At 34.8% G+C, this 16,235-nt stretch overlaps 1 protein-coding gene and 1 long non-coding RNA gene across 2 annotated transcripts; one reads left to right on the top strand and one right to left on the bottom strand.

The window, feature by feature from the left end:
* Window positions 1-5,129: 5,129 nt before the first annotated feature.
* On the top strand, window positions 5,130-7,573 carry LOC127514134 (uncharacterized). Its single transcript, XR_007930572.1, has 4 exons — window positions 5,130-5,668; window positions 5,815-5,871; window positions 5,981-6,034; window positions 6,857-7,573. It is a non-coding gene; the product is annotated as an uncharacterized LOC127514134 (long non-coding RNA).
* A 5,669-nt stretch (window positions 7,574-13,242) lies between these two features.
* On the bottom strand, window positions 13,243-15,861 carry mchr1a (melanin-concentrating hormone receptor 1a). Its single transcript, XM_051896580.1, has 2 exons — window positions 15,214-15,861; window positions 13,243-14,780 (listed from the first exon to the last, which is right to left on the bottom strand). Exons 1-2 carry the CDS (start codon window positions 15,278-15,280, stop codon window positions 13,786-13,788), a joined length of 1,062 nt encoding a protein of 353 aa, XP_051752540.1. The 5' UTR covers window positions 15,281-15,861; the 3' UTR covers window positions 13,243-13,785.
* Window positions 15,862-16,235: the final 374 nt, after the last annotated feature.

The raw sequence follows: 16,235 nt of genomic DNA, 5'->3' as shown, positions 1-16,235 counted from the left end.
ATATATATATATTATATATATATATTATTTATATTTTGCAAAAAAATTAAAGAAATAATAATAAATAAAATCAGAGGTCAGTTTACATCAGTGATAAATCAGTGGGCCCGTGGTCTGCATAATACAAGGTTGGCAATGGTTTTCACATTGGAAAAAGTCCATATGCTATTGTTAACTGTGTGTCAAGGTAATCACAGCTTAGAGAACTTAAAGCTTGTTATCTTGAGTATCTGCTCTCTTTTAGTATACTCAGAAACATCACTAAAGGGATGCGTCTAGAAGGATGGGTCTTAGACTTCTTTAAATCTTTCTAGTATACAACACACATGTAAGGGTCATTGACGAATAAGGTTTTTAAAAGTGTAAAAAAAAAAACATAACGGAGATATAATTACTTTTGAAGTTTTATTAACTGTTAATGAGATTATGTGGTTTTTATAATCAATTAACACTGCTTTTGTCATTTTTTACAAGATGGACAAAATTTCTCACCAAGAAAGTAATTCGGTTTAACCAAAATTTACCAGAGTTTTACCGAATGACACTTTTGTTTATACCGAATGACGATATTTTTGAACAATGCCCACATTGTTATCTGATGTCTAGCTAGCTAGTTAGTTAGCTTGCTAGCTAGCAAGCAAAAGGACAATTAAACATTTTATATTTAGTACAAGTTTTTAAAATATTACAACATTTTCCATGTTTTATAGCGGTTGTACCGAATGACCTGATGTTTCGGGACATGCGTATGAGCAAGTGAAAACATTCATTTTTCAAATAGTTAAAAGAGAGTTAGTTACTTTGCTTCACAACCATGTGGTCCTTTGCACGTGTCTGAATGACGTCACATACTGTCACATGATACTGACCGCATGACTTGATCCAAAATGGTTATATTGGTTACTTTGAATGACATCAATGAAATTCATTTTTTTGGATATTCTTTCTCATAACAAAGCAAAGACTTCTACCAATTTTAATACTATTTTGCACTATGTTAATGATGTTATAAAACCATGCCAGAATAAAAATAAAATATATATATATATATATATATATATATATATATATATTTATATATTAGATTTTAAGATATTTTAATCACAAATGAAATGGCTATATTGGCCTTTGGACGGTTAAACCGAATTACCTTTTGACACCTTTTTATATGTACCAAAATATAATTAAAACCTTTTGGATTCAATAAAAGAGATCTAGTTGTACTACCTTACGTCATATCTTTGTTTTTTATTATTATTAAGGCCTTTGGACAAAAAAAAAAAAAAAATGCCATTGACCCATAAACAGCTCAGTAAGAGAGATTGGTGGTTATAACATTATTCTCTTTATGTGTCATATATATCCAACATAGGCCTATTTTAATAGCTTGTGTAGCACTAGGGATTGAGTGACAAAACACAAGGAATTTCAATCTTGTTATATTAATATTATATATAATATAATAAACTTAATATTCAACATTATCTTTGGTCTAACTGCACTGACACTATTTGATGAGAAATGAACTGAGATGGACGATGACATCACTGTTTTCTGCAGAGTTGTTTTATAGCCAAATTGAACTAATTTAATAATTTGGCTGTAAAGCAGCTCTGAAAGGAAAATGCCAAATTGAACTGAATTAATCATTATTTTCCTGTTTATCACTGTAAAGCTGCTTTGAAACAGTCTGTATTGTATAAAGTGCTACAAAAATATGACTTGACTTGTTATTATGCTATATTTTGTGTAGCATATAGGTCAGCGACATGACACTTTGTATGTGTCAGCATCTATTAATTTATATTAAAAATATACTCAATGGGACTTGAATAAACATATATGATGAATACTTCTGAATTATAGGCTACTTCATTTTAATATTTATCAAATAAGTTCAGCAATGTCAGGGTGATTGTCTGGAATCACAACAGAAGAAAAAAAGCCTGATTAAAAGAGTGAAATTTTTGAAAATAAAACTCTTGTCTTGTGGTGATAAAAAAAACAACAAAAAAAAAACAGGAAATTATAATCATAGAGCAGACCCAGACCCTAATGACTGTATGTCGAGGTCAATAATTCAGAAATTTCAGATAATTTGACCTTTTTATGACAAAGCGACTAGTTGAGGTTGTAAAATGTCATTGTAGCAAAAACGACAGTGCTCAACTATTAGCATACAATACTTAACAAGTGGAGGGGTGACCAGACCAAGTCAGTTGCTTTGGTCAGTCACCATTTTAATCACATTTTAGCTTTTCTGTACGTATTCACAGTCCATACGGTCTCTCAATTAATAAGATGTTCTAAATTATACTGTACGAACTGCCTCTGCCTGAAATTAACTACACATCTACATGTAACTTACAGTAAAACACTAAGACAAATTTTTTAAAATTAAACAAAATATACATGATGAAATCTAAAATATGACGTAACCAAATATAAGTGATTTTACAATGACAAATGTAAGCACATGAAGTTGTCATGGCAACCAGAATCACACACTGATTTCTTGTATAATGGTTGCACTGTTTTTTGCCACGCTAAACTTTGTGCACTATAAACATGTTTATTAACACAATATTTTACAAAGTGTACTTTTATTAGGCAAATAAAGGACAGATGTCTGTTGAGCATGATCCATTTTTTTCTATGAGCTCCATGAGCCTCACGGTTTCATTTTGGTGCCCATATTAGATGACACTATTTACTCAAGTTTACACTGAGTAACACAGTATTCAGGTGTTTGTGGAATAACCTGTAACATATATAAAAAAAAAAAAAAAAAACACTTTTTCATTCAAGTGTGCTGCACAAACCTATCCACTGTCTGCCTCAAGAAGCCAAATCAAAATTTTAGTTTCATTTCCCCCTTTGTAATTAATAGATGTAATCCTTTTTATTTTAATTTTTGATTAGTCTTATCATAGCATGACAGAAGTGCTCAACACCATTGGTTCCAAACCCTGGTCCTGAGCTGCATCCTAATTAAGAGGATGCATTGTGTCACAGCAGCGCAACGAAGGCTGAGCCTGTCCTAAATCGAAGGCTCCTTCAAATGTGGTCTCGAAATGCGTCCTTCATTTCCCGGGCCATGAAGGATACAACAGTGAGAAGTGAAAGTGATATGCGAAGGCCAAGTATGGTAACCCCCTACTCGGAATTCGTCCTCTACATGTAACCCAAGTTAGTGCACATTAGGAGTATTGAGTAGTGAACACACACACACACACACACACACTGCAAGCTGTGGACACACACACCCGGAGCAGTGGGCAGCCATTTTGCTATGGCACCCGGGGAGGGATTAGGGATTAGGTGCTTTGCTCAAGGGCACCTCAGTCATTTTCCTGCCAGTATTGAGAATCGAACCCCCAACCTTCTAGTTACCAGTCTGACTCTCTAACCATTAGTGCTAATCCTTTGTATTTTCAGTTTTGATTATCTCTAACCATTAGGCCACGACTGTCCCCAGATGGATCAGATGAAACAGATGGATGGCCTAGCCTACCCCAGAATTCATTGAATTCTGGATTACAGGATTTTTGAGATAAATTGCCGGATTGAAACCTGCACTTGCAGTTATATGCGGAATTATTATCGTTATGTGCGTTGTGCATCGGCACAGCTCCTCAGTGCGGATGAATCTAATGTTTGGTGTCAGTCACCACGTCGGTGTGGATATTGTACTTCGGAAACACAGATTCTACATCTTGGAAGTATGACCAAAATAAGAATTTTCACCGGAAAATGTCATCTGAACAAGTAAGTAACCGCGCTGCCAATGGTGATTAAATCTAACGATCGCTTAGCTCGGATCATGCCAATCTGTGCAAATTATTATTATTGTTATACTTTGTTTTAAAAATGTTAATGTTAACAACATCAGAATTGCATGACTATGTGTATTTAGTGTGTATTAGCGTTACCTGTAGAATTCAATTTCTGTAGCCACTCCACAGTTCGACGTCTTTTGCTTTTGACTACGGGTGAATCTCCAATTGTCACAGATGATTGTCATTTAGACCTTTCTGGATTACAATCCGCCATCAAAATGATAAGTTTAATTATTCCAGCTGCTGTGAGAAAAGGCTATAAATGATCCGTTACAAGCAGCATCCTCACATGATATAGCTACTAGCTGGGACTCCTTCCTTTCTGGTTACAGACGTGACGTAATGACGCAAAGACGATCGGCCGCATGCTCAAATTTCCCGTGGAAACCCACCAGTACCACTCTTATTATAAAACATTATTACAAGCTTACCGTTGTGAATCAAGCTAAGGTAAGGAGATAGTTTTGAACACTGGCTGGTTATGTACTTGCTCAAAAATCGATTTTGGATCATTTTTAACCAAAAAAAGTTACAGACTGCTGCTTTAAGATATGATGTTATATAGTACTAGACAACCTCTATTTGTGGATATGATACCTCAAAATTATCTGTGCAAAATACAGCTTTTTAATGTGTTTGTATTCCGAAAGAGCAAGCACAACAATGGTTTGCCCAGAAACCATCTTAGTTTTCTGAGCTGTGTACTGGAACATGGTCAACTCAGGTGTGACGTCATTCCAAGCTCCGACATCCCGCTTCCGAATTGAATGGAATGCAGAATTACTTTTGCTATTTAGGTGTGTTCACACCATGTCAGAATTACTGCAATTATGAGATTCTGACGTGTAAAAAAGTATTATTCAACTCATAATTAAACTCTAAAACAGTGTTTTAAGAGCTCTGACTTGTACTACATGACTACTGTACCCACCTGACCGCTGCAGATTCATTTTGGCGTTGATAGTGATGCAATTGAAACTTCTGAGGACATGAACAGCTCCAAGTAGAATGTGACATGTTGTCATCTTCATGCGCCCTCTAGCTGGCGTAAAAATAATGACAGTGTCGTGTTACGTCTGTCGTCATGAAATGACGTATGACTGTCGTTACCAATCAAAATGCGTGTTCAATTAAATGCAATGTGTGGACGTTTTACACCATTTACCAAAACTCATTTTTTATTAACAACTACACCCACCCCACCCCTAAACCTACCCTTAGTGATTTATAATGCATATACACTTTATGAGTACATGCGTTCCCTGGGATCGAACCCATGATCGCATGACTGCATATTGTTATATATTGCAATGCTCTGCTACGCGAAACCTGAAACATGATGCAGATAAAAGGCAACAATCCATCAAAATGAACGTGACCTGTTGTCGATAGGGGCGCAACTTTAGCAAACGCTCCTATGGGTCGTATTTCATGAATTAAAATGAAAGTGTCCTGTTGTCGATAGGGGCGCAACTTTAGTAAACGCTCCTACGGGTCGTATTTCCCAAGGACAACAGCGCCAGACCAAAAGCCTGTGGCCGGAAGTGGGCGAAGTAACAGTCTCACGCCGTATGTGGGCGGGGTTAGCGACAAAAACAATGGCGGAAGACGAGAATACGGTAAAAAGTTTCTTTCTGTTATGTTTTAATCGATCACGTTTATTTATTGGTTACATTTTCTAATACTCACCAATGTTTATGTGGATTTTTAGAGGCATATTAGGATTCGGAGAGGATTCATTTGCAGCGATGCAAATCCCAGTGTTTACTGACGGCACAGGTTGAATGCACACCTTCAAATTCACTTCAAAAAGGCTGTTGTCCATGGAGGTATGAACGTTTCTTTTATATTCTGAATTTAAAATGTTGTTTTTGCAATGCAGTAAGTAGTAATTTTGACTTTAGAACAACGAAACTTGTCTCTCTTATGCATTTTTTATGGTTATATATTTTAGTTTTTCTGTTTGATTTTGCAGTGCAGTAAATTGACAAGCAGAATCACCCCAGAACAATGGAAGCTGGTCAAAAACAAGGTTAGTTTTATAAGGCGTCATAAAGACATAAGCTACTTATACAGATGGTGTGTTGTTATATCTGTCAAATCTTTTCCAGGAATAACTTAATAATATTGTATTGTTTTAGAAGGTTCCACAACAGTTGGCCGGCTCTATTGACTGTGGGATCTTCATGTTAATGGTAAGAAAAAGAAGGGAAATTTGAAAGTTTTTAAAAATGTATGAACTTCTCTTTTCATTAGAATGAAAAACAAATATGAGGGCTTTTCATACTTTAAATAGTTTACCCTGCATGGGTGATTGTTAACCCCAGGTAAATGGAATCCTGGGTTATCTTGATTTCACACTGATCATCATTTACCTGAGGTTAACAGTTAATCCTGAGTATTCATACGCAGCGTTTCACACTGTACATTACTAAACCCTGGGTCAACGTCCTTATTTGCATATTTGCAGTGTCAGTGTCATTGATTGGATGAACAAAGCACACAATATGTTTACATAAATGCTCAGGCATTGTACATCCTCATATTACAATTAGCCAACTTCACTATCAAGTTTATCCTGAATGGACATTTCAGACTATAAAAGAATTAAACAGTATTTTCTGCACTGCAATTGTTGCATTTTCTGTCAGCATTTGTTGTTTTTTCTTTCCAACGCTGAATTTTCTATTTATATACAATGCACAGTGTTTCTGTGACTGTCAAAAGCACGTTAATATACAAAGTGGTGTTTAGAACGACGATAACCCGGGCTTAAATGCAGTGTGAAAAGCCCTATGAATTGCTTGCCTTTTTAAAAAAAATTTAAACTGAACATGATTGATTCATTTTTATTAGTGACAGGGTATGATTTGTGTCTCCAATATATAAACATGAGAAAAATAAGAATGTCAAAACTTTATTATACATGCTATGCTACATCCTAACTACAACACAAAGTATTGTTAAATACACTTCCAACATTTCATCCCATTTGTTTGTACCCTTCTCTCATGAAGGAGCCACTGATCACAGAAGACCTCTGCGCTGCACTTAAACAGCTGCACAACAACCAAAAGTCTTCAAAGGTTTAGTGGAAGAGCTGTGCTTTCTGATATTGAAAGAGGAGGACCAGGAAAAAGCCCCTCTTCAACTTTCACAGGCTGAAACGGATGATGACAGACAACTGGCCAAAGAGCCTTTAGTGTTTTGCTTCCAAATTAAGGATGATATGGACATTTTTCTTAATGAGTGTCTGGACAAAAATGTTTATGGAGAATTTTTTTTTTTTTTTTTTTTTTTAAATATATTTAATTTGTCATCATGTACCTGCTGTGCAATAATTTGTTCAATTTACTCTCTTTTTTTTATTTTATACTTTTTGTTTTAGAGCAAAGCACAGCTAGTATATGATGCATTTGATACTTAGGGGGAAAAGTAAATTTTATTAATTAAATAACTTTTGTGTTTTGGTTTTGATAGATCTGAATTTGCTTAATTCATGTAATCTAGTGTACAACTGTGTAATGTGTATTATGTACTATAAAAAATGGTTCATTCATCATGAAATGCTTGAGTAAAATATACATTTTACGTCAAATAAATAAATGTTTGTCATTTTTAGTGTTTAAGCTTTGTGTTCAATTTATATTCAGTTAATCATTTGTGAAATAAATTGCTGAACTTTAACTTTAAAAAATATTTAAAAGGTTACAAGGGGGTTTAATACAACATGTATGTTTAACACATATATCCTTGTAACTTTTGTGTGTGTGTGTATGCATATATTATATATATATATATATATATATATATATATGCATACACACACACATTTATATATATATATAAATTTATATGATTAAGCTATTAACAAAAAGCAAGTATCTATAATTTCAGTTAGTCCGTTTTAATAAAATATTTGACATTAACCTGGTTTTAAACTTTAAAATGCTCCAAATGGAGGAATGCCTATGAAGATAAATTTGCTCCGCCCTCAGACTGTTCAACGTGATCTCATGAGAATACGTGTGTATTTTTACGTAAATTGTGGTTCTACCACACGTACATTTACTTACGTTTTCATACACACAAAAACGTACAACATTGACGTATTTAGAGGACTAAAACGTAAAAATACTTACGTATTAACAGCAATAAAAACGTAAATCATGTAACGTAAAGTGTGAATGTATATGAATTCCCATGTATTAATATTAAAATCGTGGCTTTAATGATTTAATGTTGTTTTTAGTCGAATTTATTGAAAGCAGTTTACTCATCTACTTAATATGAAATAACATTTCTGTTCGTGACTTGTGCTGCTCGTTTCGGAGGATTGCATAATGTTAAACAAGACTACAATTTAAAACCTTATGAATAAATTTTCTGTAATTGTTTAACCATTTTGTAATATTTAGTTTGTTTGCTGTGCGACACAGAAGGCGTTTTCTCCTATGCAGTGACTGACAATACAACCATAAGATACACCACCAAAACACAACATAAATTCACAAATCACATCAATTTTATTTGTTCGCTGTACTCCCAATCTTTAGAATCCATATGTTTGTAAGGAACAGATCCAAATTCAGCCCTTTATCCATCGATCTTTATTTTGATTCTCAGCAACAGCGACCATCACAGTCAAAGCTCGCGCTCGTTATGATTCAAATTTGAAAGTAGCGCCACCCTCGAAAAGCGTTACGACATGGTTTACGGCACTGATATCAAACGCTCATTGGTTCTCACCTGCTTCGTCACAGATTGCGACATGCCGTGTTTCAGTGGATTGACATTTGAAATGAGTGTCGCGCCTTCACGGAGAGAAGCCGGATTCATCATATTTTCATGGATTAATAAATTAAATTCTGCTCTGTACCCTATAAAAAACTATTACCGCCAGTTAAGACTGACTGGAACTCATCATCATCATTTGAACTACTTTTGGTACCACTTTTGACATTTTCGCAACAAAAAAAAAAAAAATTATTGTGATTACGCTTGTTTGTCTGTCACTCTTTTATTTATATTAGTAGGTAGTTTAAAGAAATGGCTATGGGTAGGTTTAGGGGTAGGTGTAGGATTAGTGGCTCAAAATATCGTTTTAATGTTATATTTTTACTAAAATTGTCATTTTCCTACACATTTCTGCCCATTATGTTTTATTCTTTTAACATTCTGTATAAAATGGGTAGGTTTTTAGGTTCGGGATGGGGTTTAGGGATCTTACATTTATCTACAAAACGATAAAAGGGAAATTATACATATATCTTTAAGACATGATAAGATTCGTAAATATTTTACGTTTTTTCCGCTGTAAAAACGTAAGTATTTTTACGTTTTAGTGCCATAATTACGTCAATATAAGTTTTAGCACCTTTCTAAACGTACAAAAATGTACGTTTTGTGTCTTTGAAAGTTACGTATTAATACCTACGTATTAACAATGAGACCAGGCTGGACTGTTAGTCTGGCGCTGTCGTCCTCAGATTGTCATGACGTACGGTTCTGCGGTGCTGCAGTTAGTCCTATCTCGATATTATTATATAGTTTCACCATCAGCAGTTTCTTATTAATATAATGTAACACTGTAACATATAGTTCTGTTTTGGTTTGGTTTCTTGAGTTTTGTTGTAATTCTCCTGTTCTCATTTGCCTGTGTTCTTTGTTCCTAGGTTGTTAATTAATTCCTGCACATGTTTCTGTTCTGGTTAATTATCTCTCTGTGTATTTCAGCCCTTAGTTTCCTCAGTTCTTGGTTCGGTCTCATTTATGTGTAGTGGTTGTGTTTTCTAGTATTTCTCTGCAATCTCCTGAGAGTTCTTAGTTTAAGTGTTAATAAAAGTTTTCTGTTGAATTCTCCTTTGTTGTGCATTCACTGCAGCCACTCGTAACAAACACCCAATGGATGAATTATTAGAAAAATAATGCACACTGACCCGAGGTCGTATTGTGGCCACAACACAAAGCGGACCTCGGGTGTAGATTATATTTCTAATAATTCAACAGCCCGGAATCAATTATTCCACTTATATTGGTTACCACACCTCAAGATATTGTTTAGATATTTTGTAAGGTTTTTGTCTCACCCCAAGCCTCCATTGTTATTTCCCAAATGTCATTTTAGAGCTACTAACGGAGGCTTGAGCCATTAATATGCAGACTAATGCAGTTATTAGAGAGAGAGAGAGACAGAGAGAGAGATTGCTTGATTGATCAATTGATTGATTGAGCAAGCATGTGTGAATTAAAAGGGATAAGTGTAATGTGGTCAAGACCTGCCTGAAACTACATTAGCTGTACGTTTCCTGAAAATTAATTGCACTCCTTAAAACATTCTTTAACCATTCAGAATCAACCTTTCACCAGCCCCGTAACACACATACAGTATGCAAACACCTTCTCTACCTCAGCAATGCAGCATCAAGTGCTCCTGTCTATGATAATATCATAGATGAGTTTGCTAAAAGAAAGACAAGGTGAGTAAGTCTGAGGAACAATGCTTTATTATTGCACTAAGGTTTCTCTAATATTAATATATTTGTGCAATACTTTTGTATCTTGTGCAATTTATATTGTAATATACTTCGTTTTTATGTCAATTGTTTCTTTAATACTGTTTTTATTTTGTGGTGGGGGGGATTGGTTTCTAAAAAAGAGAAAACCTCAACAACAAAAGCAAATGTTGCCTATGGCCGACCTTGCAATCTTATGATGTTTTGATCGTCCATCACTGTGTGTGTATATTTCTGTGTGGAGTGGCAGTTCCTCTTTGCAGTCGATAAGATTGTGGCTGAAATAAACAATTCGAATGACATAAGTATTCAAGGAAAATATGTTACTACCTTTTACTTGTGTTACACCACATGACATTTATTCATTAAATTTAAACATTTCTTGAAATGGTATGAATGTTTTTCAAAACCATTTGAAACATAAATACACAAAGTACAATTCTAAGAATGTTGCACATTCTGAACTTGGCATGTTTTAATCTTTAAAACGTTTTTTTTTTTATTTTATTTTTTTTTTTATCGTGAACATTCTTATTTGTCACTGGTTAGGGTTAGTATAGGGTTATGTGCTTTATCAAATGTAGGATGAATTTTTATTTTTTTATTTATTTATTTTTTCATGTACGCTATTATATACATGTAAGGTTCATAACATGTAAATGGTTATACCTTGTCTGATGAACCTGCTGTTGTATATGCCAGCAAATGTGTGCAGTGTCTGTTCATCTATGGACTTTAGTCTTCATTAGTTTGAAGACATTGGGCATATAAAGGGGCAATGTATGAAAAATAGATGACTCTGTTACCATGAGACTGTCTGTTGCTATGACAAAATGTATTCACATTTCACATCTTACACATTAAGACAGCTCTGAGGAAGCATTTGCCTCTTTAAACTCCCTTTTACGACTCAAGGACTTTTCTATTTACTATATGAGCAACCTCCAATATCTATATCTTTAGTGGCTCTACAAAACCTCAAGATGATGTGACCATTTTCTGTGTCATTAGAGACACAAAACAAAAGGGCAAAATTGTCAATGCACCTCTCAAGCATCATTGTGTCCAATAGGAACTGTCTTAATAGGACTTTCAAAAAAGCCTTGAACCACAGCAGCCAGCATCAAGTTGAATAACATCATTGCAAGATTTCATTTTAAGTTTAAAAAAGATGTGTACTTATGGACTTTTATGAAATTGAAATACATTTATTAAGAAGGGATGCATAAAATTGTTTCAAAGTGACAATAAAGACATTTATAATGTTACAAAATATTTCAATTTCAAATCCTGTTCTTTTGAACTTTCTATTCAGAAAAGAATCATGAATAAATATTATGTTTGCACAAAAGTATTAAGCAGCATCTGTTTTCAACATTGATGATAATAATAATAAACTTAAGCACCAAATAAGCATATTAATGATTTCTGAATGATCATGTAACAATAAAGAATGGAGTAATGGCTACTAAAAATTCAGCTTAATCATCACATAAATTATTTACATTTTATAATATATTAAAACAGAAAGTTATTTTAAAATTGTAATATTACTTGTACTGTATTTTTGATTAAATATACTGTTAATTGTCACAATACTAAAAGATATGACTCAAGACATAAACAAGTGTGCTTAAATTAATTCCTCATCATGCATTGTCCTGTCAACATTACCAGTAGCGTAGAAAAACTGGTACTATTACATTTTATTAATTTTAGTATACCGAAGTACCAGTACTTTTGACATACCTACTACAAAATATTGAAATATTATAATAGTTGGTTGAGAGTGTAGAAAGACTGATTTGATTTTGTAATTTTCAATGCTTATGGGAAAGCGTGGTTACTGCTGAGCTCCATTTTCCATGGTAAGAGCGATTTCACCAATTGGTGGATTTATCTTCAGGGTTTATAGGTAGGGAAGTTCTTTATCTAGAATTTAATAATTATTAAAACTTTTTTTAATTATTCTTATCGATTGTTTCACAAAAAAGTTAAAAATAACACTGGACTGATGGCTTTTACAGAAGCATACTTGTATCATAGCTTAACAACACATGGTAATTACTTAAATACTTTTGAATATACACAAAGGGGATCTACCAAAACAATGATAAAATATCAAACACAACCAATCACTTACTGCTGAACTGTTTCCTGTTCTAATAAGTAAAAATCCAAGTATACATATAACTTTAAGGGTTAGTTCACCCAAAAATGCAAATAATGTTATTTATTACTCACCCTCATACCGTTCCACACCCATAAGACCTTCGTATTTTTGTTGAAATCCAATGGCTCAGTGAGGCCTGCATAGCCAGCAATGACATTTCCTCTCTCAAGATCATAAATGTACTAAAAACATATTTAAATCAGTTCATGTGAGTACAGTGGTTCAATATTAATATTATAAAGTGACGAGAATATTTTTGGTGCGCCAAAAAAACTAATTAACGACTTATATAGTGATGGCCGATTTCAAAACACTACTTCATTAAGCTTCAGAATGTTATGAATCTTTTGTGTTGAATCATGATTCGGATCACGTGTCAAACCGCCAAACTGCTGAAATCACGTGACTTTGGCGCTCCAAACCGCTGATTCGACACAAAAGATTCATAACGCTCCGAAGCTTAATGAAGCAGTGTTTTGAAATCGGCCATCACTATATAAGTCGTTATTTTGTTTTTTTGGCGCACCAAAAATATTCTCGTCGCTTTATAATATTAATATTGAACCACTGTACTCACATGAACTGATTTAAATATGTTTTTAGTACATTAATGGATCTTGAGAGAGGAAATGTCATTGCTGGCTATGCAGGCCTCACTGAGCCATCGGATTTCAACAAAAAATATCTTAATTTGTGTTCCGAAGATGAACGAAGGTCTTACGGGTGTGGAACAGCATGAGGGTGAGTAATAAATGACATTATTTGCATTTTTGGGTGAACTAACCCTTTAACATTTCAGTGAATCAAATAAAATGATACAGTTACACTATTACACATTTACTGTAAACATGTTCATGACTTAGGCATGATGAATAAATACATAATGCAAACACACACACAGTGCACAGAGATAACATGATCTATTGTTCCATCACAATGTTTATACTTTCTAGCTTTTCTTTAACTTTAATTAACATTTTATGTATATAATGAAACAGCATATTGTTTTAATGACAAGCAGCTGCTGTGTTTTGTGTTCTGCCTGTGATGGACATTGTTATTCGTCAGCATGTAGTTGCACAGCTGCTCAAAGATTCTTCACTTCATCCTGACTGTTCAACCAGACTGTCAGTCATTCTATTGAGCTCTGCAGTGCATACCCTTGCTTGTCATAAGCCTACATATATATTAAAAGTATGTTCCATCTGGACCAAGAAAACAAATAAATCCTATCACTCAAGCCGTTAATCATCTGTAATTACTCTGAGGTATCAGCAGGAATATGTCTTTGGCAGTCTGCAGCCAGACGGAGGGACACAGTGGCCTCTGTGGTGCTCGGGTTGACCCGAAAGTGGTTGTGGGCAGGCTGGATAGCGACTATAAACTGCCGCTTAAAGGTCTTACTTAGAATAATATAGAGAAAAGGGTTAATGCAGCTGTTAGCGTAGCCCATGCTAATGGCAAAATGATAGACATAATAAAACGAGGCACTGGGTTTCTGTATTCCCAGATGGACAAGTTGAAGGATGTAGTACGGAGCCCAACAGATGAAAAATGCCAAACAGATGGCCACAGCCATCCGAGTCACACTTTTGGTGCGCACTTGTTGGTTTCTCGGGGGAAGAGGTGCCACTGTGGTAGACATATGCTTTAAGATTTTAAAGAACACCACACAGATAATCATTAACGGAAGGGCAAACGCCAGCACAAACTGATAGATGGTGAACCAGCAGATACTGGTGGATGGATTCGGTAGCAGGAGAGCACATCCCACTTGGCCACTGTGGAGAGGCATCAAGCCAGTGTACATTAAGACAGGGGTGATGGAGATCAGAGAGAGTGCCCACACCATCCCCACCACAGTGCTGGCGACACAGGTCGTCCGGACATGATTAAAGCGGAATGGGTGGACGGTAGCCACATAACGGTCCAAGGTCATAACTGTAAGGATGTAGGTGCTCACTGTCTGGCTGTTAGAATCTAAAGCAGAGATGACTTTGCACATGGTGGCTCCGAAACACCAAGATCCGTTTCCCAGGAGCTGATGGATGAGAAAGGGCATGCCGAGGAGGAAAAGCAAATCCACAATAGAGAGATTGAATATAAAAATGTCTGGTACCGTTTGTTTAGCCTGGCATTTGGTCTTTTTAAAGATGGTGTAGATTACAATAGAATTTCCAGTGATGCCCAAAATACATATGGTTCCAAAAATACTGGGAAAGATGGCATTTCCATACTGGACTCCCATGGTCACTAAGCACAAAATAGAAGCAATAGAAGAAGTGAAAATGAATTTAAAAAGTCCAGTGGTGTATACAGCATTTATTAAGCAGCATTTTGCTAATTCTTTTTAGATTATGCTGTTTTTATGGTAAAAAATAAATGGTGCCACAGTGCCTATACACTTTCTCTTATACGTTCACAGAAATCAAAATATCGATCTTTATTAAAAGAAAAAAGAAAAACACTTAATGACATGTTATGCACCACCTACATATCTATACCATATGTATATAACTAAACATTTCTCATATAGGTTAATAATAATACGAAGAATAAGCTGTTGACGTATTCTGTAGACAATGTTTTATTCGCGAACAAGTTCAAAACATCAGTTCTGTTTCTTTGAAACAAACTAAATTCACCTTCACTTCCACAAAACTGATTCCCAGCAATATCTACCTACCTTGTGTATGTTCCGACGAGTTAAAGAAAAGCAGAGATGAGTTTTCAGAGTCTTCAGAGATATCCATGGTGAAAATTGCGAAAGAAATGCTGTTTCTACATCTACCTCATGCAGACAACAAACAAAGCAGCTAATAACTAATAACTAAGTCTCGCAGTGCAGGTCCCACCTTTAGCACTGCCTCACATTTTCTAGCCTACTTATACACAATTTTCAACGTACACACTGCTGTATGAATGAATAAAGACAAGTAAAAACGAAAGAATAGCCCTAGGCAAAACTTGTTTGAAAACGCACGAGATGATGAGCAGCAGCATCCAGAGTGTCTCTGCAGAGAGGGGTTAGTCAGTCAACGCTCACTGTCTTTGGACACCAGCTGACACCTCCAGTCATAGAATGGAAACTGCACCTTTATCCATCAGGGCATCACAATTTCTTCTCCTATTTGCAAATGTTCTCGTTTATTCATAGGTTTGCAGTTGTTCAAATATCGATGGGGGGCGTGTGTCAGTCTATTTGTGTGTCCTAACCACTGCACCAACCCAACAAGTCTTGCTGTTTCTATTGATTTCTTGACGTAACAGCGTATTCAACATAGTACATAAATCGTTAAATTGCATATAAGTTTAAATATTTATCTCTAAATTTTAATATAGCCTACAGTTTTGATTTGTACATATATATACATATATATATATATATATATATATATATATATATATATATATATATATATATATATATTACATATTACATATTACAAATTTAATTTTACATTAAATGTACAAAAATAGATATTTGAAAAATACCCTCACATCAACATCCCACCTACCTTAAAAAAAAACAATAATTAGCCTACCTTTCCACTGGTATAAATGAGGTGTTTTTGTGGGTCATTTTTGTAATGTAATTTATTTGAGCATATAAGTAATTAAGTGCTGTTGTTCTGAAAATGTTTGTAAAATTGACTTTTGCAGCCAGACTCTTCTTATGGAGTGCTGCATTTCACCCTTTAACCATTA

This window comes from Ctenopharyngodon idella, chromosome 6 (assembly GCF_019924925.1).
Source record: "Ctenopharyngodon idella isolate HZGC_01 chromosome 6, HZGC01, whole genome shotgun sequence".
Taxonomy (NCBI): Eukaryota; Metazoa; Chordata; class Actinopteri; order Cypriniformes; family Xenocyprididae; genus Ctenopharyngodon; species Ctenopharyngodon idella.
The sequence above is the reverse complement of the archived record's forward strand: the minus strand, read 5'-3'. Positions and strand labels throughout refer to the sequence as shown.

Bases quoted from the DNA above. Each gene is read 5' to 3' on its own strand.
- mchr1a (XM_051896580.1), bottom strand. From the start codon at position 15,280: ATGGATATCTCTGAAGACTCTGAAAACTCATCTCTGCTTTTCTTTAAC. The intron at 14,781-15,213 runs GTAGGTAGATAT...TTTTGTGCTTAG, and splicing joins CTCGTCGGAACATACACAAG to TGACCATGGGAGTCCAGTAT.